At 41.9% G+C, this 23,668-nt stretch overlaps 10 protein-coding genes across 10 annotated transcripts; 4 read left to right on the top strand and 6 right to left on the bottom strand. All coding sequences in view use genetic code 12, as the record gives it.

The window, feature by feature from the left end:
• Positions 1-1,520: 1,520 nt before the first annotated feature.
• Positions 1,521-3,282, bottom strand: PCK1 (phosphoenolpyruvate carboxykinase). Its single transcript, XM_001383468.1, has one exon. The coding sequence runs from the start codon at positions 3,260-3,262 to the stop codon at positions 1,601-1,603; it is 1,662 nt and encodes a 553-aa protein (XP_001383505.1). The 5' UTR covers positions 3,263-3,282; the 3' UTR covers positions 1,521-1,600.
• Positions 3,283-6,217: 2,935 nt separating this feature from the next.
• PICST_30871 (predicted protein) lies at positions 6,218-6,727 on the top strand (the record flags this gene model as incomplete). Its single annotated transcript, XM_001383814.1, has 1 exon — positions 6,218-6,727. The coding sequence occupies one exon, from the start codon at positions 6,218-6,220 to the stop codon at positions 6,725-6,727; it is 510 nt and encodes a 169-aa protein (XP_001383851.2).
• A 24-nt stretch (positions 6,728-6,751) lies between these two features.
• Positions 6,752-10,195, bottom strand: BHA1 (glycosyl hyrolase family 3-like protein). The gene has a single exon (XM_001383467.1). The coding sequence runs from the start codon at positions 10,114-10,116 to the stop codon at positions 7,084-7,086; it is 3,033 nt and encodes a 1,010-aa protein (XP_001383504.2). The 5' UTR covers positions 10,117-10,195; the 3' UTR covers positions 6,752-7,083.
• Positions 10,196-11,160: 965 nt separating this feature from the next.
• PICST_56998 (predicted protein) lies at positions 11,161-12,876 on the top strand (the record flags this gene model as incomplete). The annotated part of the gene is made up of 1 exon (XM_001383813.1): positions 11,161-12,876. One exon carries the CDS (start codon positions 11,161-11,163, stop codon positions 12,874-12,876), a length of 1,716 nt encoding a protein of 571 aa, XP_001383850.2.
• Positions 12,877-13,215: 339 nt separating this feature from the next.
• PICST_76983 (predicted protein) lies at positions 13,216-14,243 on the top strand. Its single transcript, XM_001383812.1, has one exon. It carries the CDS (start codon positions 13,282-13,284, stop codon positions 14,188-14,190), a length of 909 nt encoding a protein of 302 aa, XP_001383849.1. The 5' UTR covers positions 13,216-13,281; the 3' UTR covers positions 14,191-14,243.
• Positions 14,244-14,433: 190 nt separating this feature from the next.
• Positions 14,434-15,300, bottom strand: PICST_30867 (predicted protein; the record flags this gene model as incomplete). Its single annotated transcript, XM_001383466.1, has 1 exon — positions 14,434-15,300. The coding sequence occupies one exon, from the start codon at positions 15,298-15,300 to the stop codon at positions 14,434-14,436; it is 867 nt and encodes a 288-aa protein (XP_001383503.2).
• Positions 15,301-15,639: 339 nt separating this feature from the next.
• On the bottom strand, positions 15,640-17,166 carry PICST_57298 (predicted protein; the record flags this gene model as incomplete). The annotated part of the gene is made up of 5 exons (XM_001383465.1): positions 15,640-16,241; positions 16,302-16,864; positions 16,887-16,927; positions 16,951-17,019; positions 17,068-17,166. Coding segments are annotated over 5 exons (1,374 nt in total), but the record flags the coding sequence as incomplete, so codon positions are not given.
• A 475-nt stretch (positions 17,167-17,641) lies between these two features.
• On the top strand, positions 17,642-19,039 carry DIE2 (glucosyltransferase; the record flags this gene model as incomplete). The annotated part of the gene is made up of 1 exon (XM_001383811.1): positions 17,642-19,039. The coding sequence occupies one exon, from the start codon at positions 17,642-17,644 to the stop codon at positions 19,037-19,039; it is 1,398 nt and encodes a 465-aa protein (XP_001383848.2).
• Positions 19,040-19,328: 289 nt separating this feature from the next.
• Positions 19,329-20,612, bottom strand: SMI1.1 (protein involved in (1,3)-beta-glucan synthesis; the record flags this gene model as incomplete). The annotated part of the gene is made up of 2 exons (XM_001383464.1): positions 19,329-19,948; positions 19,997-20,612. Coding segments are annotated over 2 exons (1,236 nt in total), but the record flags the coding sequence as incomplete, so codon positions are not given.
• Positions 20,613-22,017: 1,405 nt separating this feature from the next.
• Positions 22,018-23,025, bottom strand: GRP3.3 (dihydroflavonol-4-reductases; the record flags this gene model as incomplete). The annotated part of the gene is made up of 1 exon (XM_001383463.1): positions 22,018-23,025. The coding sequence occupies one exon, from the start codon at positions 23,023-23,025 to the stop codon at positions 22,018-22,020; it is 1,008 nt and encodes a 335-aa protein (XP_001383500.1).
• Between the last annotated feature and the right edge of the window lie 643 nt (positions 23,026-23,668).

Genomic DNA, 23,668 nt, shown 5'->3' with positions numbered 1-23,668 from the left:
GGTGTGTTCGTTCCAAATGGTATGTGATGCTGTGACTCTCAGAACTTCCGTCCTGGGAATAAGGTCTGCACTTTTCACAGGAGGAAAACTATGGCCAGGAACATTCTGTTAGCTCCGCTAGGGCCTTGCTCAAAACCTCCCTGAACAGCTACAGAATGGCCGGTTCCTGCGCAAATGGGGTAGAAGAATATCCATGTGCACGGTTATTCACAAGTTTCAAAGCGGATACGCCTCCACATTTCGGAGCTATGGTAGCGACCACCTCCGATTCTTTCGGTGTGACTTGCTTTGGCGGTGCTGAATAGAGGCTTGTAGTACAATAATTTGCCGAATTATCGAGTAAACTTGCTGAAAGAGTGCATCCCACACGAATTCAATGTCCGGTCTGTTTTGTTTTCTCGGAGCTTTCAAGCCTACGGCTCAAAAGGTGGTTCTTAGCCCTGAATTCTCTTTGGGTGAATGACATCGCTGTGAACACTATTGGTTCAACGGACTTATAGAAGCATTCCTGTATTTCGCTTAAAGTGAAAAAATTGCATGTGCAATATGCATAAATCGGAGTTTTCGAGACTATTTTCTATGTCCTAGATGTCTCCCCCGCTTCTGCAACCCAAAAATATTTTTGGGCACAGGCATCCGGCTCTAGTCGGAGGTATGAAAATTGCCAGCTGAAAATCCCTTCCATCTGTTTTAATCTACTGTCGGAAAGGGGTTGGAAAGTGCTACTACCATAATAGAAATGTCTCTAGACAATAGCTTAGGATATGTGTTCGAAGAGTACCGGTGATCTGGGCGCATCGAGTTCTCCTTCTGAGAAGCTGAGAGTGAGGACAAAGGAGTGAGGACAAAAGAGCGAGCAAAGGATAACTTGCAATTTCTATTAATCCGTTTATTGATGCCGCTGAGACAGCATTAGGATGGTCTTCTACTCTGTCATCTTTGCATCTTCTGTCGAGTTGTCGCAATCAGGCGCAATTTGATATCGCGATTCTGTCGGAGATGTGAATTGCAGATATTTTTTCATCTGGCTGTGGAGAAACTGCAGAGTAATTCAGATTGGCTTCGATACCTGGAATTACTCGAACAAGGTGGGTGCATCGGAAGGATCTTAAGTAGGACTTCAATGTGTTTCACTGTGATCCCTGGAAGAGTCGGACAACTATCGTAATACTGCATCTAAAAAGTGGTAGCAAGATCAGTAAGCTCGTATCTTTAGATTCGAAGAAGCCAGATGTATTTTGCACCCATCCTTGCCATTCTATTCCCTTGACTTTCAGGCTCTCTTGTTCCAGATTCTTGCTCTTCTACCTGTTGGAATAGTCTGTAGAAGAGTCGGATGAAATTCTTGGACTGGGAGTCCGGTCTTACACAGAATATCAGGAGTATTTAAAGAGTAGATCCGCGCTGAGAGCTTGGAACCTATCAAGATAGTATAATTTAACAGGCGATCGGTACGAGAATCGTGAAAATACGATCAGATGGCGCAACTTGCCATATTGGTTTTATCTACTCAATATACTCCATTAGTCAACGTTTATAAATATAATGAAACTTTAATGACTATATAAATAAATAATTACCAACCCAATAAATACAAAACTTAAACATCTGGACCAGCAGCCTTAACTTCTGCGGTGGATTGATCAGAGTACTTCTTGAAGTTGTCAGCAAACTTGCCAGCCAAAGACTTGATTTCCTTGTTGAAAGAGTCGACACCTTCAGTCCATGCCTTAGTTGGGTTCAAGAGCTCTGATGGAACACCTGGACACGAAGTTGGAACGTTCAAGTTGAAAGTTGGGAATACTTCGTAATCCACCTTGGCCAACTCACCGGAGTGAATAGCGTTCAAGATGGCTCTGGTGTACTTCAAGGAACATCTCTTACCACCTCTGGCAACAGAAGCACCAACCCAACCGGTGTTCAACAACCAAGCGTTGGCCTTGTGTTGTGAGATCTTGTCAGACAACTGTTGGGCGTACTTCATTGGGTGCAAAACCAAGAATGGTTGACCGAAACATGCAGAGAATGTGGCAGTTGGTTCAGTGACACCTTCCTCGGTACCGGCCATCTTGGAGGTGTAACCAGAAATAAAGTGGTACATGACTTGAGCGTTGGTTAACTTGGAAACTGGAGGTAACACACCGGAAGCGTCACATGTCAACAAGATAATGTTGGTAGGGTGGGTGTCAGCCAAACATGGGATCTTGGCAGATGGAATGAAATCGATAGGGTAGGCACATCTGGTGTTTTCGGTGATGGCCGAGTTTTCGTAGTCTACAATCTTGGTGTTCTGGTCGTAGACGACATTTTCTAAAATGGCACCAAACTTGATGGAGTTGAAGATTTCTGGTTCCTTTTCAGCGGACAAGTCCAAACACTTGGCGTAACAACCACCTTCGATGTTGAATACACCGTTGTCGGACCAGCAGTGTTCATCGTCACCGATCAACTTTCTTTGTGGGTCGGCAGACAAGGTGGTCTTACCGGTACCGGACAAACCAAAGAAGAGAGTGACATCACCCTTTTCGGTACCCTGGTTACAAGAAGAGTGCAAGGTCAAGACCTTATGTCTGATAGGCATCAAGTAGAACATGACAGTGAAGATACCCTTCTTCATTTCACCAGCGTATTCGGTACCTAAGATGACCATTTCCATATCCTTGAAATTGATTTCAACAGAAGTTGAAGAAGTCATTCCCTTGGTGTGCACGTTAGCTGGGAACTGGCCAGCGTTGTAGATTGTGAAGTCTGGTTCACCAAAGTTGGCCAATTCTTCGTCAGTGGGTCTGATCAACATGTTGGTCATGAACAAGGCGTGATAAGCTCTGGCACAGATAATTCTGACCTTGATTCTGTATCTTGGATCCCAACCGGCGTAAGCGTCAACGACGAACAACTTTTCTCTAGTTCTCAAGTAGTCGAGGGCTCTTGATCTGGAAATCTTCCAGGTTAATTCGTCAACCTGCTTGTTGACTGGACCCCACCAGATATTTTGCGAAGAGGTTTCTTCATCGACAATTCTCTTGTCCTTTGGCGATCTACCGGTCTTCTTACCAGAGTAGGCCATAAGAGCACCAGTGGAGGAAATGGTAGTTCCCTTTTCCAACAAACCGTCTTCGTACAAGGTTGGAGGAGGAGCATTGTGACGAATGATGGTTTCAGAGCCCAAAGACAATTGCTTGACTAATGGGTCTTGGTTGGACTTGATGGTAGGGTGACCTTCGAAGTTAATGGATGATTCTACGGCAGATGGAGGAGACATCGTGTGATAATAGGTAAAAGTTATGAATAGAGGAGGATACCTGAAAAATCGGTGATGGAATAGAGACAACCGGAACCATGACTGTCCAAGTGAGGAATTCCTCCAGTATTTATACCCCGATACTAAAATCATCTGGTTTTGCTTTTTCTTGTTCTACAACAGTCATCGTACGTGAATATTCCACTTCCCCGGGAACATGGAACATTGATATAGGTGGGCCTGCACACAGACCTAAAGTCTGGGGAAAGGAGCAAGCCGGAACCGCTATCTATGCTGGAAGAGGTGTTTCCCGAGCAGACCCGTCTTATGTCAAAGCTGACGTCAGCACCCCGGTGCTCGGGTCAAGGGATCCCTCCGCCTGCTTCAATAAGCTCTGGCTAGTGTGACATCGGTATGGGACTGTGCACCAGCGGATGTCGGTGCCGAAACAGTCTCTGAATTTCTCTTCCGCTGGCACGGTCCCTCTCAGAAGACGTCCGACATTCCGCTCATTACTTCGTCTGAACAATGTAGCTGGGCACAATCAGATGATTCCAATCTTTTGTCACCTGATGTCCTCTGGTCTTCGCTCGCTGGAAGAACTGCCCATTTCCTTTACACGTTCACGGATCAGCTGGCTTCTGTAGCTTGGATCAAGACAGAAACCCCAGAGTTTCTGTCTGGTTGTCTGCAGACGTGCGGCAATGCCACATGCGTCGTTTTTTGGGGTTCTGAAAAATTCGGAGCTCGCAGAAGAATTTGAAAAAATGTCTGTATGTCTGTCCGTCACTACTCCAATTAGAGCAATGACGTTGTCGCTGGGAAAATTTTGCAATCTTGCACCTCTTCAGTCCGACAGTTGGCTGGCGTATTAGGAGGCTTGTTTTGTCTCTTATTGCTGGTCTGGTTCCTATTCTGACGTTCTCCTCCTTCCCTCGTTATGCTAGCCCGGAAGAGCTTGCCGAAGCGGGACAGCGCGGGCAAAGCAAAAACCCGTACCGCAGTACATAACCTTCCGGTTCCGTTCCGGGAGATTCAAAGAAATAGCCAAACCTTCAGGCATTTTGCAACTGTAAACCACCGGCTCCAAACTCGGGTGGTTCTTTCCGTATTCATCCTGTTGGAGCACCGACATTGACTAAGTAGATAGCCAAAGAACTGCAACATCTTTGGTTATCGCGTCTTCTCCTCTTTTCGCAACCGTCGCTAACACACTGCTCGTTTCTTGTTCCGTGCTCGATCTCGGACTGTCAAGAACCAAAGTTTTCGGTTCCGCTTCGGTTTGACGTTCCCCTCCTTTGTTCTCTATAGTCCCAGAACTCAATTACTAGATGAACGTGTGGGTTATCGGCCCACAACTCCGTGTTATTGGGAGATGGCTGCCCAAAAAGGGAGAACAATGAGTGGGAAAAAGAATCTCTGCGAGCGTGCTTATGCAACTGATTCTTACGGAAAGCTTCTGAATTAGTGGTGCAGGAGTACTTTTGCACCCATTGACAATTAACTCTGCCGTAGAATTTGGGCTTCCACAAGAATTATGTACTTATCATGAGAATATGGGAGCTTTATAGAAAATTGCTTCCATTTCACTAATTCAGAATAATATTGTTCCAAATTGTCGAATATATTCGACAAAGTAGAAATTATAAGCGAATGTAAATGTTTCATGCGAAGAAATTATAACCACAATTAATTTGCCCAGGAGCAGATTCCATGAATTCCCAAGTGAAAAATGCTATTCATACTGTGCTATTTAGATAACTATAATCTGACAATGGATATAATTCCTTGACGTCATATATTCGCTTGTGATTCCTTATCTAGGTCAGTGTTCTTGCACTCCCTTGTAAAATGCAGTTCCAGTCATTCCAGAAGAACATTATCAGTGATCCACCTAGAAATTATTCGGCTTGTCCAATTGGAGAGCCGAAATTCACTCTAATAAACCAGCTCTTGACTAGATGAGACACGTGAGCTTCCCATCAAGTAGAGATTCGTAGCTTTCGGGGATTGTACCATTTTTCCGTTTTCTGTAGGCTTTGTACGCATTCTGACAGTGATCAGAAAGTCATTTCTTTGCGGCTGACATGACTCTTTCCTTGAGAGCACTGAGTCACAAGGTTATCTCTAAAACAAAACCAGTTGTTTTCAGAGTACAACTGGTTTCAAACTAAAAGTAGGAGGTCTCCCCCCTTATTGGTTTCGGCTCGTAAATGATTTTTTTTTGGAGGAGTAGGCAAACTCGGCCATTGTGAAAGTGGGGGAGCAATGAACACACCATTGAGCTACTGTTAACTTCGAAATAACGATATTGGCAATTGTAGGTTTTATTATTGTCTCTAATGGAATACAGAAGCCTTTCGATATGATGAGATTCAACATAAAGATGGAAGATGACCCCTTAGAAGAATGCACCCCAAAACAAGTTTAGTTGCAACGATTATTTTAAGCCTGGGGCTTAAACGAGATTCATGACGGCTGCGAATTTTAAGCTCATCTCCTAGCCATGACCTCTAGAATGTCTACCCAGCAAGCTAACGACCAATGCCTACAGAAGTATCCCACGTTGTTGACCATCTAAATATGGTAACATGTACCGAAGAGTCATCCTGAATCGTGGTGGTACAATTTTAACAAAATTTCCAAGAAGATTCGTAATTTAGGCTCTTGGTGCATTGAATTCCTTGAGTTCCAAATTCTCGTAAACTTCCAGCTTCGCTGAGATTCCTATCTTCATGCAACCCCCTCTATTCTCCTTTGTGGTCATCGACACCTCGTGCCCTCAGGTTCGCTTGCAACTTGATATTTGTGTATATGTCAGTAGTGCTCATATCCGAAGTAATCCCACGAAGAGAACATGAACATGTCGGGCTCTATAAATTGTAGCCATTTTCTCTACTGGATCACGAATAGGATCACTTACTACATTGACCCACACCGAACAAAAATCAACTGTTCAAGCCAAACTACCACAAAATGAGACCAGCTTACCTTTTTTCCTTCCTCCTTTCGATTGTAGCCGTAGCTGCACTCACCGACTTAAATTTTGAAAAGTTGAAGATCAAGAATTTTCAACTCAAGCTTAGTCCTACCTGTGGTCTGGCTGCTTGTCAAAAAGCTGCTAAAGCTATGGAAAAATGTGGATTTGATAATTCTGTTGGAGACATTTCCAAATGTTTGTGCAAGTACTCCGATGAGGAATTCTTCACACCAATCTCCAATTGTATTTGTGAAGATATTGGCGATGGAACTAATACAGCACAGGACTATAGAGACGTATTTTGTGACGAGGAAACCTTGAACGCAACTACTCTTTACGTTGAAGGATATGGCACTACCTCTTCGTCTCCCCGTCTTGGATCAGCTACCAGGTCAACTACCGGATCGACCCCTACTAGGACGACCACCACTATCGGGGACGATGCTATCCACTTGAGAGTCAACTTCTTTAACCCTCTCTACTTCTTGGTTATGTTCTTCATTTGAATTGACCATCCTACCTAATAAATTGGCAACAGATATCTGCCTTCATGAATTAAATATACAAATATTGAGAGTCAATGCTGTTTATGTCATGTTGAGCACGGGGAAAATAAGAGTCGAACAGGAAAAAACATGCTTTGAAAGTGAATATATAAAGCCTGAACGGCCATTCAGATTGCCCTTATGTTACATTATTATACAGTAGTACCTAAAATACAGCGGCCCAATGAACAACTGGTAAAAAATAGAGCCTAGCTTATTGTAGAAATTAAATGGGCAATTCAGCCGATTATCGTGTCCAGTATAGTTCCCATAAAATACATCATCTTCATTAAGTTGATTAGGTAAACCATAAAGGTTCAATCAAGAAATGCCTTTTCGGCGTTGTTTTTCTTGTCATAGTAATCGTAATAATATTTCCACTCGGAGAATCCAATCTCCTTTATACCTGTGAGCGATTTGTCATCATTAACATCTAGCATCATGCATTGGTTCATTGTGGTGTCTCCGTCATTCAAATTGGATTTAAGGAATGTGATTCCACTGCAGATCAATCCATATTTGAAGATTTCCGTCAAGTTTGAATACAGTGGATCTATAATTGGTCCAATAATTCCTCCAATTACTCCTTCGTCATCTGCCTTTAATTCGTCAATGAATGGGAAGAATTTAGACAACTGCGACTTGTTTGTGAATAGAACAATGCTCCCAATTACGTTTTGGTTCGTAGGCTCCAATGCAATAATGATCTTGGTACCATAGGGAGAGGTATTTCCCAAATGTTTGACAGCCTCCAAATAAAGCCCCTTGATGCCTTTATTATCGTCGGAATTTTCATTTTCCTTTGTTGACCGAGCAATGAGCTTCATGAGCTTCTCAGGATCGCTACATATATCGAACCTGACACCAACGATCATCAACTCTCTGAATATTTTCTTTGGGACCAGCCAGTTGTCCAAGTCTCCTAGTTGCATTACATACTTCTTCGCTGACTTTGTGACGTTCACATCCCAGCCAATACTCTGCATAAACGTAGATATCTTGGAGTTGCTACGATTGTTAGAAATGTTAGAGTTCTCGGGAAACACAAACAACGGAAAAGATGATCCAAGTGTGATGGTAGAGCATTTCCTCTCTTTCAAAAGATACCGAATAGCTCTGGCATGGAGGTTTTTCCCAATACTCTGCAATCTTCTGGACTTGTCCACCAAGATATAGAGTATCGAGCCTCTAATCTGTTCTTCTGAGGTCAAGTCACCATCAAGAGGTAAGTTTTCATCGACCCAGGTTAAAACTACACCGTATAATATATTGAGAGAAGAGTTTCTGACCACAAAATGTTTCTGAGACTTGGCAGTAGTCGCCAATAGTCCGTAGAGTCTCTTGTAGAAGTCGGGCACTGAATAGTCAATTTTGTTGTGATTCGTTCCAGTCGCCATATCTGATTCTACTGTATTGTTTTTCCAGAGTTTTTGGAGCCCAGTCCAGTCACGGTTCAAGTCAAACTCGTCGACTAACCATCTTCTCTTGGGTGTAGAGCTCTTGATCTTTTTCATCAGAAGTGGTTTTTCCATTCTCACTCCTTCCACTGATCCTGTTGATTTCCTCTTCTTAGACTTCCCTATGAATTTCTTCTCGCCTGGAATACAGCCTTCTGGTTCAAAGTCACCCATGAGAACCCCAGCAAGCTTTTCAAGAGCACTGTTCGTGTAATCATAGCAGCATAAATAGGCACTGCCCATCGTCTTGTTATAGAAAAAGTCGTATGGAGACAGAGTAGCTACTATGATTAGAGGCTTTGCCAATTGAAAGTACGTAGCACCCGAGTTGTTGAAAGAAGCAGGGTTCGCTCCGCACAAAATCGATACATATTTGACTATTCCGATTTGGTACATATTTCTGGAAGCTTCGGAAGTTAAGACAATGACGACTTTCGATTTTTCAATGAGCAGTTCGTGAAGCTGAGTCAATCCGTTAGCTGTGTATGTAGTGTGTAACACGTTGTAGGATTTGGTTTTACTCAACGAATTATTAGCAAGCAAATCGCCAAACTTCTGAAATACTTCTTCTCCGGTGTAGAGCTGTTGAGTTTGGTCGTCTTTGCTGTGCAGTTTAGTGGATGGATAAATAGGATTAAGCAAAGGTGACAATATGAGAATGTGATCAATTTTCTTATCGTCCTCACTGGAAGACAAGAACTTTGAGATGGGTAGAGTATGATTATAGTCTCTAACAAGAGTGATAGATTTCTGATAGGCTAGCGAGGCCAATTTCTGATGTTTCTCCCACAACTCAGGATGCTCGTATTTGAACAACTTGATCTCATCTTCCTTGGCTGAAATTTCACCTCTAGGGAAAAGTTGTGACCATTTAGGCAATCGCTTCTGCAAGCGCTCTATTCTATTTAAGCTTGCAAGGATGATTTCATCATCGAGATTGCCATTGGCTATGGCTTTCTCAAGGCATTCCACAGCTTCATTCTGAAGAGCCATGTCATGACACACCATGACTAGATCACAACCAGCAGAGATGGCAAGAATGACACCTTGGCCCAAACCGATCAGATGGTACAAAGCATCCATTTCCAAACACTCAGAGATTACAAAACCTTTGAACTTTAAATCTTGACGAAGCAACTGGTTTATGACTACGGGCGACAAGCAGGCGTGGGTTTCGTCTGGAGAGATTGTCGGAACTCCACATCCTGCAGCACTGATTCCGTCGAGAAGATTCTGCTCGATGAGTTTGGCAAATGGCAAGCTGTTGAAGTGCTTAATCTGGTCCAATGAATCTACAATCATGGGCAATTCGAGAAGACTATCTACGGTAGCGTTACCGATTCCAGGGAAATGCTTCCCTACAGTGAACAAACCACCCTCTTGCAATCCTTTAGCACAGGCCTGACTGTATTTAGACACGTCTTCGATGGTAGTTCCAAAGCTGCGGACTCCTACCAACTGATGTGAGAGCTTGGTGACAACGTCTAACACGGGACCCAATATAATCAGGAAACCAATGTTCTTCAACTCGATAGCAATTGCCTTCAGAAGCTCGTACACAAGTTCTGTATCTCCTGTAGCAGCAAGAGCCATGGCTCCTGGGCATTGGGTCAAGAAATCTGGATCAAAAAGCGAGTTCATCATGCCTCCTTCTTCGTCTATAGCAAACATGATTGGATATTGGTAATGGCCCTGCGAAAAAGCGATATACTGCAAATCTCTGATCAACTTCAGCATCTGTTGTGCCAGCAAGGCATTCTTGCGGGACAAAATCATCAGCGAGACGTGATGGTCGACGATCAAATGGTACGCTTGCGGTGTGACCGTGGTTCCCTGAAAGCCTCCGCAGAGAAGCTGTCCCACATGGAACGGCGGAAGATTCAGCGGGCTCATCTTGCAGCGTGAATAGTTACGGGTCGATGGAGAGGGCCCTGCAAAGAGCGACGCTTGGAATAAAAAACAAACCTAAAGACCTAGCTACCAAACCAGGAAGTGTAGAGTTGTAAAGTGAAATTTATTTATATCTGGCGATATCTGATGGAGTTGCGGAGACGTCATGTGACGAGCAGAAAAAAGATCGTAGATCCTTATAGAAGTGACTCCAATTAACTGTTGGACGGTTATCAAAATCTTGCCAGGAATGCACAAGTTTTAGCGAATAATTTGTAGACATTTCTGTAATGGTAGAAAATGTACACATCATAAACTGGGGAATTATAACACAAATAAGTATAAATTAAAAAGACTCTTCTAGAGTTTTCAAGTGTATTTAAACTTCACACATTCTTATCTCTTCGCGTTGGCTGGGGAAAATCCATGAATTGCGACTTGGGATGAAATGAAATCCGGACGAGAAACAAACCAGATGCAATCATGTTTATTGGTATCATAGTGATTTCGCTTGTCAAATAGTTGAAGACATGCTGATGAATGGTAACATAAACGAGTTCACGGTATGCTTCGGCTCAGTTTTGGAGAGAGTCCAGTCCACCTTTCACGTCATATACAGCTTGCTGAATAAGGAAAGTAATTCCCGTTTTAAATTTCGTTTGGTTAATTCCGAGTTAACAATTCTTTAGAACCCACTAACTCACTTGAGATGTTCAGAAATCACTAGCTTCACAAGATGTCCATAGTCTTCTTGCTGTGGAAGACATTCGCAGCCAGAGTTGCGAAATGTCAATTATTTCACAGTGCGCATTTTTATCAAAAATATCAATCATGTACAAAATACCAAATTACTAAATTACCGAATTGACCTTCATTTTCACAAGCTCCATCACTGAACCACTGCATTTCGTATTCTAAGAAACTGTGCTACTGATAACACCCCATACCATCCTCTAATAAACAGCACCAAATGTTTCAGATATGATACCTTTATTATTCCTATCCTGTGTCTATGTACCGCTGGCTGGAGCAGCAAATGCTCCAGACATGATACAACACTCGTCACAGTTTACAGTAGCAGAAAGAACACAACGGGATGTCAGCAAGCCGGTTCCCATCGACCAGCTTGTGACTCCTGGAATCTCACTCAACTCTTTAGTCTACAACACCAATGGCTATGTCAAGCTGACTCTGGATGTTGTAGTTTCCCATCTATCCAGTGGAGTCCAGACTTTCATGCTTGATCTTTATTGGAACGAATTCACCCACATATGGCAGCTTTGTCCCGCTCCGTTCCCGTCAAACGTCACTAATAGCCTAGACGACGTCGTGGACCTATATTGGAACGGACAGCAGTACCGTTGCGAGGTGGGATTAACTGTAGACCAGTTGATGAACTCTATCGCATCATTTATTTCTTCGACTCACACGAATTTGGAAGTCAACCTCCTTGAGCTTCTCATCAATTTAAAGACTATTCTGGCCACAACTTCCAACAAGACGTCAGTAACAACATCGACGTATACGTCTTCGAATCCAGCTTTCAATGCTCTTGGAAACTCGACGTTGGCTAACACCTTTGCCTCGCTCGGCTCGTATGTGTTCAGTCCGTCGGACTTGGCAACCTACAGAACCTCACAGATGCAAAACCAGGAGTATTCGTCTTTCTACAACCAGAGCACAAATTCCCTTCCACTGTTAGACACGGTGCTCTTCTCGTATTTCAAACGTATTTTCATCAACATCGTAACAGTAGACTTGCACTCGTCAGCTAACTCATACTCCTTCTCATCTGCCGATAATAGTACTGTGTTCTTTCTGAGCATGGATTTGGCCAGCACTATAGTTTCCAACTCCAATTCAGAAGTGCTTTCTAACTGTGACGAAATCAACACTTCTCCCGTTTTCAACATTACCACATTCGATAAATTATCGCTAGCTACACATTTCAGATATGTTATTGATGAAGATGGCTATCCATTTACAAATGACACGTACTCGCAGTACTTGAGGTGTGGATACTCACCTATCTTGAATGCTACACAGTACCAAATCCCCAATCTAAACAATGTACTGACTTCGAATATTCTGGCTATAGCAGACACATTCATGCCCATTTCGTTCTGGTCTTGGGCAAAAGGTGAACCTAGAGCTCCTAGCTCGTACAATTTAAACTCAACCAATTCCAATTACACATTGGCAGAGTCGGATTCGAACTATGATTCTTCTGCGGATGGTTCACAAGTTGCATATCAATGTGTAGCTGTGAATGAAAATGGCTGGACGGTGCAAAACTGCTATAGAGCACTTCACTATGCTTGTCAGAACGATGAGTCACCCAACGATTGGATTATCCCAAAAGAGAAAAAACAATACTTTGAAGCTTACAAGGATCTAACTTGTCCCGAAGGCTACAGGTTCAGTTTACCGTCGCTGAGTGTAGAAATGATGTCGTTACAGAATTCCATTCGGATTCAGGAGGCTATATATCCTGTCTGGATCGATCTCAACGACATTACTGTCAGTAATTGTTTTGTTTCTGGAGGACCTTATGCTGAATGTCCTTATCAAAGGACTGTCAGTGAAGCTGGTTTGGCAGGGTTGATCGCTCCTAGTTTTGTTGTAGCTGTAGTTGTTCTTTTCTTGGTGTTTTTGGAAAAGATATTCCGCGTCAACCCTATCCAGACCAATAGAAGACGGTATTGGAAGAGAGTGATTGTAGAATATAACAAAAAACATGACTATGAGGGTGTTCCATCCTAGTCGTTCGTTTACATAGTGCATTGGATAGATGGTACCCAAAGAAGAAGAGAACTTAATAGATGATAATCATAATAATCAGATAGAAGGACAAAATAAGTAATTACAACAAAATGTCTCTTACATAGAATATATGTCTGATAACAATCACTATCCTACAATTAGCAATTCAATAAATGGGTGCAAAAGATAAAATAGTTGCAATGTCGCATTCTCACTATTATATTTGTCCATTAAAAACGACATTGTCAATGGCAATTAGACATTCGCAATTTAACGAAGGCAACCTTCTCTTTCCAATTCTACAGAAATTCAATCAACTTCCTTGCTTGTACTTTTTCTCAATTACTTGTTCTTATTCCGAAATTTCGTCGTGAAACTATCACCATAATTCTCAACTAGTCAATAATGAGTAACCAGAACTGGAAGAATTTATCCCAGGAATTAAGACGTCGAGCAGCCCAAGCCAAGTCTACTGGAGGAGGACCTCCCAGATCTCCCTTTGGAATTTTCGCTGGAGTAGGTGGGTTATTGTTGTTGGGAGGTGTTTCTCTCGTTGCCCAAAATGCTCTTTTCAATGTCGACGGTGGTCAGAGAGCCATTATCTACTCTCGTATTGGTGGAGTGCAACCACGTATTTACCCTGAAGGTACTCACTTTGTCATACCTTGGTTCCAGAGACCTATCATCTACGATGTCCGTGCCAAACCAAGAAACGTCGCCTCTTTAACCGGCACAAAGGATTTGCAGATGGTCAACATCACATGCAGAGTGTTGTTCAGACCTGACATCTTGCAGTTGCCTACAATCTTTAGAACGTTGGGAACTGATTATGATGAAAAAGTCTTGCCTTCGATTGTCAACGAAGTGTTGAAGTCTGTTGTAGCCCAGTTTAACGCATCGCAATTGATCACTCAGAGAGAAAAAGTTTCACGTTTAGTGAAGGACAACTTGGTTCGTCGTGCTGCCAAGTTCAATATTGACTTAGACGATGTTTCTTTAACATTCATGACGTTTTCGCCTGAGTTCAGTGCTGCAGTAGAAGCTAAGCAGATTGCCCAGCAAGATGCCCAAAGAGCTGCCTTTGTAGTCGACAAGGCCATCCAGGAAAAACAGCAATTGGTCGTCAAGGCCTCTGGTGAAGCTAAATCTGCCGAGTTGATTGGTGAAGCAATCAAGAAATCCAAGGATTACGTTGAGTTGAAGAGATTGGACACTGCCAGGGAAATTGCCACCATCCTTGCCAATTCGCCTAACAGAATCTTGTTGGATAACGATACTTTGTTGTTGAATACTGTGACGGATAGTCGTAAATGAGGTAAATAAACAGGTTCGAACCATTGTACATAGAAAAATGAACATTTCATGATAAACAGCATGTAATTGCTATAGCAGTATGATATATTGTGAACTAGCTTGGACTACTTTATGCTTCAAATAAATACTTTGTCTAGTATTGATGCTTATGGAACTGAATACTTCGAATACTGGCATCGTAAACCAAATACTTTGCATTGAAAATTGTTAATCTAGCATACACAAAACATCACTATATACTTATTAGAAAATGGAGTTGACCACATTACTACCGATTGTGGCACCGGCACCAAAGATAGCCGCATTACCCAACTTGCTTCCAAACTTCTTCAAATGAGGATGAGCATTAACTCCCGATGACTGTGGTTGAACCTCAACTTGTTGAACTTGCTGAGGTTGTTGCTGAGGTGGAGGAGGTTGATAGTAGTTAGTTGAAGGAGGAGGATATTGAGCGTATCCACCATATGAAGGTTGGTGTTGCACTGGAGGCTGTCCATATGGAGAACCGTAATCTGGAGGAGGCATTTGGTGTTGCTGATACAAATTGTTTTGTGGTTTGTATGATGCCTTTTCTGGAACTGTAGTAGGTGCCCTATTGAAAGAGTCCTGGAACTCCTTCTCAGTGATCTCCACTACGTAATTGGAAGGAAATACCCCTGCCTTTTCTGGAGACGAATCTTGTTTGTATCCTTTCCACCAGTCAGGTGACAAGTGTTGGACGATGGCTATACGGTCTTCCTTCTTGAGATCCAAGTCGTCCGCTTCCAGTGCACGGTAGTCGTATAAGACTTTACAGTAACCAATATTCTTAGCGGTGGAGTTTGAGCGTGGAGGGTGTGGGGGAGCTTCGATTTGAGAAGGAGTTGAAATAGTAGTCATAGCCAAATCTTCAGCAATTCTATCAGTGGCAGTAGTGGTGCTGTTGTTGTTGTTGTTGTTACCTAAGCCGAGCTTCTCTACACCCCAAGCGTTCATATCCTTGGTGAATTTTGCAGGAAGGCTCTGGTTCAACTTTTGGTACAATTCCTCGGTGATGACTTCAGAGTCCTTCAAGAACTCGAGCTCGGTTCTAATTGTAGTCAAGGAACGATTGATTAACGGAACAGACATGTTTCAGATGTAATATATATGGGAAAGCGACAGATATCTGCGACGGAGTAAAAACTATTATGAATGTAGCGTAAAAAAAAGTAGAACAAAATTTGAAATCACAACAGTAAATCAAAGAGAGTCTGAAAATTCCAAAAGATCACCTTTAATATATCATCCTATTCGAGGGGCAATGCTATCCTTTTTCTATGCATGGTGCGCATTACGTCACACTCTATTGGGAAATTTCTCCTAACCGCTTGCTGCGGAAAAACTGCTGCGCACCATTTTGCACCTACAACTTTCTTGGAAAGGTCATAGTGTGGTCGGGTTTGCTTATACTTTTCCGGTCAATTTCATTCATCTGATGGTCTCACCACGCTTGACCACCCCTTCTTGTAGATCTATAAGTGAGCTCCCGTAGCTTCCATACCCCAGCGAATCGGGCGACTTCACCAACTTGTGTGTTTTCTCCCAGAGCTTGTAAATACGAATCGTAGAATCATTGGTTGCAACACACAAACAGGTCCCGTCTGGACTGAGTGTGGAAGAAAGGATTCTCAAGTTAAGAGTAGCTGGAACTTCAACAAGCGTAGCCATCAGGGGATATGAGTAGACTTGCATTAGGTACGACTTCTTCTCGCTGCCAAACCCAAACGTAGCAGTGATTTCTTTGCGGAAACTTGACCATACTAGTGAAGTGATCTGGCCACTAGTGCTGAACTCCTTGAGCAACGTTCCACTATTTGTATGCCAGAAGCGAATCTTTCTGTCTTTACTCCCTCCCCCAGTAGCCAATAGAGAACTTGTCCACGGGCAAAAGGCTATTGCCTTGATAGCAGCATTGTGTGGAAGAATGAATCGTAAATGTACTTCTGCAGTGGGAAGAAGCTGCCACAACGAGCAACGATTATCGTTTCCACCTATAGCAACCTCCGTTCCTTGGCAATTTATGGCCATTCCTAGTGTATTGTCAGTATTTTCCCTGTACTAGATTGTAATGGGTATAGGTTTATAATTACCACATATCTGTTGCAGATTGCATTTGACTTTGTTCTTCAAACTCAATGCGTAGAACATGTTCTTGTCTATTTCAAAAGAATATACTTCTCCATCTTCATCCCCTGCTAGAAACATCTGGGAGTTTGGCACCCAAGCAAAACAAAACATACATTTCCCATTATTGTAGTATGTCGAACGAAGAGTGTTATGTTCGATATCAACCAAATATATATGGCCCCCATACGTAGCTATAATTGCCAACTCGGAATCAGAACAAGATACTGCTGTGATGGTTTCTTTAGAAATACAATTGACTTCTTCCACTTTATTGTCCACTCCCCATAAATATGAGTGGCTTCCAAGTCCGACCAAAACTTTGTTAGTCATCTTTGACCAACTCACCAAATTCAAGTAGAAGTCGTTTCTCAATCCTGGAGCTTGGAGAATATCCTTTGCCGTCAATATTGTGGCAGGTCTGGTTCTGGGAGCTTCCTGTTCAAGTTTACTGGAAGCCAATAATTGTATAACTTCCTTAGAAGTAGAGGTAGATAGAAGTGGACCCGCAATCTCGATGGAGCCATGGCTATTGCTTCTGGACCCTTGACTTCTTCCCCCTCTCTGCATTCTGCTTTTGTCCTTGGGGGATCTGTTGTGTTCGAATTGTAGAACCTTCAGCTCGTTTGAGAACCCAAGAGCGTCAGCTATCCATTCTTGGTAAGAATCACCATCAGGGGATTTCTTTGAAGGAATCTTGCCTACTTGTCTGCCAATCTGAGAGTGTGCTACTCTGTTGACATCCCTATTGCTATTGAAAAGAAGGTCTTCCCTCAAGGAAATGCTGGCTACCTCTGGCTCCAGAGATTGGCTACTAGGGCCATCTTGTAGATTTGGATTTCTATAGGCCAGAGAAGATGAATGGGAAGGAATATATCTGTTAGTTTCTAGCCACGAGTTGGAAACCAGGCGGTTGTGCCCAGTCAAATTGGAAGTAGAAGACATTGTTCTTTGTAGCTTTGAATATGAATGAGAGAATACACAAGAGAACCAGAATTTCCTTTATTTTGTACTGTTTTGCACTTTTCAGATATCAGTCGACTGTAATTCTTTCTTCTAAGTCCCTTCGAGTTTTACAAGATCATATGCATTTGTTGGTGTGGTTAACTTTTAGAGAAGAGATATATTTTGCAGCCTGTCTCAATTCCCAGATTTTGGCGCCTATATTTTTGTCCCATAGTAAACACTCAACGCGAATATTAAATCTATTTGGCTGAAAAATTCAGTATTCATTTACTCATTAGCTTTCCTAATTGCCAGCTATATTTATTATTGTAGTCATAATAGCCTTGCCTCATATCCGACTATGGCGTTGGTTATACCTAGGGGTGGCTCCATAGTCCGCAAGAGACTCATTACACTCTTGCTAACATTGAGTACAGTTGCATTCTGCGGATATGTCCATCATCAAGTCAGTCTCAAGGTCAAGAACCCATACATAGACGAATACTTCCATATCCGCCAGTGCCAGAAGTACTGCCAACATAAATTCCACGAATGGGACAACAAGATCACAACTCCACCAGGGTTGTACGTATTGGGGTTCTTATACACGAATGCCATTCAGAAGCTTTCTGGGGCAGAATCGAACTACTATTGTGGAAACTACGATATCTTGAGATCAGTGAATTTACTAGGTTTCTTTGCTCTTTTGGCAATTGCTCATCGTTTCAAGAAATCTTATGGAAACCAATACCTTTCGATCAACATAGCGTCCCAGCCGTTGCTATTCACCTACTATTTCTTGTTCTATACTGACATATGGTCAACAGTATTTGTAGTGCTAGCACTTACAATTGTCATGTCCAAACCTGTGAGAGACTACCAGGCTTATTGCAGTGGATTACTTGGTTTGTTGAGTTTGTGGTTCAGACAAACAAATATCGTTTGGGTCGCCTTCATTCTTGCTGTACTTGTGGAAAGAAGTGTAGTCAGAAAAAGAGGCGAGAGTCCTAACTTCTTGGCTCAGACACTGCTGTTCATATCTCTGTTCTTTAAGAACTGGTTCAAGATAATTCCATTCGTAATAAATGCTGTGCTCTTTGCGATTTTTCTCAAGATCAATGGTGGTATTACCTTTGGCGATAAAGAGAATCACGAAATCCAATTGCACGTGGTTCAAGTCTTTTACTGTTTCACATTTATTGTTCTCTTCACTTGGCCAGTATGGTTTGATGTTCATTGTTTGAAGAGATACCTCAAATTTGTCTTTGTTCAAAACTATGGTCTTAATTTCGGTTTGAATGTGGTGAGTTTGTGTGCTATAAAATACGTCATAGACAATTTTACTGTTGTCCATCCATTCTTGTTGGCTGATAATAGACATTATACATTCTACATATTCAAGCGACTCATTAGCCATCCAAAGAGTTACATCATAGCTGTGCCATTATACCACTTTGCAACCTATTCTATAATTAGTTCATTGTCCCAAAGTGATAAGATCAACATGAGATTTGTCACCATTGTGTGCTACTTGGCCGCAGTGTGCTTGACTATCATTCCTTCGCCATTATTTGAACCACGATACTACATTGTTCCATTGGTGATATTCAGACTCTTCATAAAGCCTGTCAACACAAAGAGACACTACTTGGAGTTTATTTGGTTAAACACTATAAACGTTGTTACTACATTAGTATTCTTAAACTATGAGTTTACATGGGCAAGTGAGCCGGGTAGCATTCAGAGAATAATATGGTAATATCACAATTATAAATAATAAAATACAAATAAGAACTAAAAAATGTAACTGTATCTAAATCTCGCAACTTTCATATCTTAACTTCTTGGAACTTCCTGTTTTCCTTTGATTCAACATCATCATCGTCTTCATTGTACAAATCCTTTGTCACATCGTGTGAAAGAGGACTCTTGATATTTGAAGAAGCCTTATTAAAATTCTTCGTTTGTAGTGTTGGCACATTTGGTTTCTTAAATGCGCTTTGTTTTGAAACTGGCTCGATCTCTTCTGATGATTCATCTTGATTCGATGGCTCGTCAAGGTTGTCTATGGTAGAAAGATTATTGTTGATGAACTTATCGATATTGTTTAAGCTCTTATTGAACGATGTCAAAGTTTGATCCTTAGCAGTCAAGTCTTGCTTTAACTGCTCAAGCTCAGGTGTAAGGTTCTCTGAAATCTCTAACGAAGAGAGCCATTTCTCAATAGCCCGTCTTCTCAAAACTTCCAAGTACGGTATTTCCAACTTGGTGGTTTTATCTACGTATACCAATTCACCCTCATTGCCAATAAACAAGTCTCCATAGTTGTTTTTCCGGTCTCGTTTAAGCTCCCAGTTGCCAATTTCCAAGTCGTTGGCAAAGATCAACAAGAAATCGCCAAAGTTGTCGGCTATTCTGAACTTGAAGTCGAAATCTCTACCAAACAAGATCACTTGTCCCCATTTACCAGTAGCACCGGGTGACAAGTCGATTCCCACATAGTTGCCTACCTCATCGGTTGCTAAGGGAATCCACATAGGATGAGCAAATGTCTCATGGGTGGCCCCGGGAGGGATGCATCTCTGTTTTGGAATGTTTAATTGAGAGTTTGAACCAGAAGATAATTCACTGGATACAGATGAAGAACGAGTCGATCTAGAGAAAGAGTCTACTAAATCAAAAGACGTCTTAGTTGAAGAAGTTTCGCTGCCGCCACTTCCACTCAACTTCTTCTTGTAGGCATTTTGATTGCTGTGAATTGTAGGCAATTTCGACAACTCGCTGATCTTGTTGGCTTGCTTAATTTGAGACAACTCTGAGTTCAAGACCCTTGCTACCTTTCTCCAGTTTTCAGTCAGAACCATAATCTCATCCAATGGCATGAGCTTAAGACCGAATATGAGACCGTTGATTTCGTTGGTGTTGTTGCCAAAGTCGGACTGACCATCGGTCAATTTGTAAAATTCTAAAACACAATTGGGCAACTTGATATTCAAGTCCTTCTGGAAGTCGTTAAGATCGCTATTGGTACATTTATCCTGGAGAGAATGACCCAAGTCCGGCGAGTACTTGTCCATCCAGTTCTTGATGTGTCTCCAGGCAAGTTTGACTTCGTGGACTCCATCAAGATTGTGTTTGTTGAGATTGCCGTCATCAAGATCGTTTTCTGTGATTAGTTCATGACTCGATTGGTTGTGGTGAGAATACAAGAGGGTTGATTCTGGGCCCGGTTTGTTGACTCTGTTGAACGACTTTCTTGAGTCAAACTCCGAATACTTGTCACTGGTGCTGATGGAATAGATGAATTCCTGAAACTTTTGTCGCAAGCTCATTCTGCTAATTATTAAAATTCTAGCAAGTTAAAATAAATAAACCCTGTTGGAGTTATTGATAGTAAAAGTTTGATCAGTGGCCCGACTTTCTAGATATAGAATTTTGTATCGCTTTGCACAGCTTTGGCTATTTCGGAACTTTGAATGTTGAACAGATACAGAGTCGGCTGTGACTTCGTAATTGGCCGTTCAAATTTAGATACCAATATTATTTTGAATCTCGAAACAGTGCAGAAATGTAAATACTAGACGAGAACGAAGTGTGGGGAACAATGCTGAGCAACACTTGGAAACGAAAAGTCACCAGATGCTAAAGAAATCTCGACGTTGTATACTGAGAGAATGTGGTCTGGAAAAGAAAAACTCCCCTGCTTATGAACTTAAATGGTGCCAGGTAGAAAAGAAGACAATATAGGGTTTTACCTAATGGGAAATATTTTGCTGAAACGCGTAGATTCCAAATTAATTGCAGATTATGTAAGCGGAAGTTTGACGTATCCGACGATCCCATTTAACAATACCAGATAATGCCGAGAGTCTGAATAAGACATAAAGGAAGAAAACTTTGCAGCTCGAGATAAGAGAATTTAGAAATAAACAATTGCAAGATTGCAATTTCTCGTTGCAATGATTTCTTCCACTGAAAACTGAGTTTATCGCAAGTATTACGAGATGAAGTATACTAGAAATTAAACCATAGCAGTAAGCAGAAGAACGAACGAGAAGCACAGGTTAAAGTACCTAAACTTAGCACTGTCGTAGATCATTTCTAAACTTCTACTCTGCCGAGAATCGCTTCCGCCGGCGTTACAACTTCTAGTCTCTCTACGCTACATCTACGATATACCCCGGGCATGAAGTGCTAATTCTATTGAATAGTAAGAACACGATAAACCGGGAACGTTTTTATTGGAAGAACCCACACAAAACAAAACAGTATCCTAAAAACAAAATATAGAAACGAATAACACATAGACCTAGCTAAATGGCCAGAGAATACCTCTGTCCATACTAGGCATTATTCAAGAATTGGCATCAGCTGGTCTCTTTCAACGCAGAAGCGGATTCAAAACGAACCCGTTCAAAGTTGAACTGCGTTTGCACGCAAGCGAAACCAGTGACTAGGATGATTTTGGTTTTCAGGTCACGATCCGTGGTAATCAAATATAAGGAACAAAATAGAAAACTATACAAAAGTAACTGGCTTTAAACTTCCTTATAGTGAAAATTTTTGGATATCCGGGTAAGCTCAATTGCATACACAGGAACAGAAAAATATTTTTCTCCGTGGCTTAATTTACTTTTGAGAATTTCGCAACCATTTTGAAACGAGGCTACAAGAATTGAATTTCAAAAATATATGGAATTGACGCAATAATATAGTTTATGTATCTGAAAACAAAGATTAGACGGCCTTGACCTTAATAAATTGAGCGACAGTGTCCTTGATCGATTGCTCAATGCTGATAAACTTGATTCCAAGGATCTTGTCAGACTTCGAAGAATCGAGCTTGCAGTGACTCTTGATTTCCTCCTCGTGAGTTGTCTTAGGAGCTGGAATTTTGTCCTTGAACTCAGGGAAGTTAGCCTTGATGATTTCAACCACCTTGGAATTGGAGAATCTTCCATCTTGAAGCAAAATTCTTTGGCCAATAGCTGCATCTGATTCAAAAGCAACGAGATGAGCATCGGCGACATCTCTGACGTCAATGAAAGGTCCTTGTACGGATGGGACTTCATCAGTTGGTTGCAACTTCAAAACAGCCTTGATGAGTTCCACTGAAGTGCTGACAGGGCCAGTAGCATATTCATCGAATAATTGAGGGCCAAACACATAAGTTGGGTTGACAGTGGACAACTTGAAGTTTGGTTTTTCCTTTTCGACAAAATCCCAGGCAGCCTTTTCAGCAAAAGCCTTAGAAGCAAGATAACCAACCAAACCGTTTTGTTTGGCTTGCTCCCAGGTCAATTCCGTCCACGTGGTCTCGTCAGAGACGACGTCAGGAATATCTTCGTTGGCGAACATAGCAGCATAAGACGAGGTGACTACAACTCTCTTAATTTGAGGGCCGTGGTTCAAGACTGAAGTCAAAGCAACCTTGGTTCCAGTAACTGCAGGAAGCAAAAGTTCCTTTTCAACATCCTCGACTTGAAAGACAAATGGAGAAGCAGTGTGCAAGAAGACACTGATTTCGGGGTGTTGCTTCAAGGCTTCGTCGAAAGCACCGTCTGCTTGAATGTCAGGAACAACAACGTAGGATAAGTTCTCATTCTTAAAGAGACTCTTCAATTCGTCACCCTTCTTGGCAGATCTAACTGATCCGATGACCTTGTAACCTTTAGCAAGTAATTTAGCAGTAATGTGCTGAGCGATATAACCGCTGGCACCTGAGATAAAGACAGTTTGAGACATTTTTTGTTTGATTGTGAGTAGATTTGAGTGTGTGTGATAGTGATGATATGAATTGATTAAATTTTCCCAATAGTGATTCAATGCCATATTTATAGTAAGATTTCTATGATTAGCTTCACCAGAGGATGGATTTCGGGCGAAGGATTCGGTGTTGCTAGATTCAGTTATCCCGTATCCTGTACATAGTGTATTATGTGGCACGTAGCCGAAACTGCATAGGCGTTGTGCGGCCTTACCAGTTTAGTAAGGGACCGGCTGCTGGTCCGAAGAATGATGACTCGACTGGTCAATCTGTTCGGGTAATCCAGGTTTAGCGTCTGTCAAGCTTCATTCGGTATTCCCTCTGCCACGATTCGAAGAAAATATCTCGTTACTTCCATGGTGGCCATGTCACAAAATTGCACGATAATCCCGCTGCAGGTAAGAAACGCATCAAAAAAGCAATTGCGGTTGCATTCGATAAGAGCGATTGACACTTTCCAAGAAAAACCACACCTTCAGGAATTACGGAACGGAAGACTCCTGTTCGTGTACTATATTGGGTACTTCATCCGAGTTATACTTTCTACGAAAAAGTAATTTCAATTTCTTGTTGAGACTAAAAAATTATACTAAGTTCTAGACCAAAATGCCTATATGGCCT

This window comes from Scheffersomyces stipitis, chromosome 3 (assembly GCF_000209165.1).
Source record: "Scheffersomyces stipitis CBS 6054 chromosome 3, complete sequence".
Taxonomy (NCBI): Eukaryota; Fungi; Ascomycota; class Pichiomycetes; order Serinales; family Debaryomycetaceae; genus Scheffersomyces; species Scheffersomyces stipitis.
Note: the sequence above shows the minus strand (reverse complement) of the source record. Positions and strands in the feature narration are given on the sequence as shown.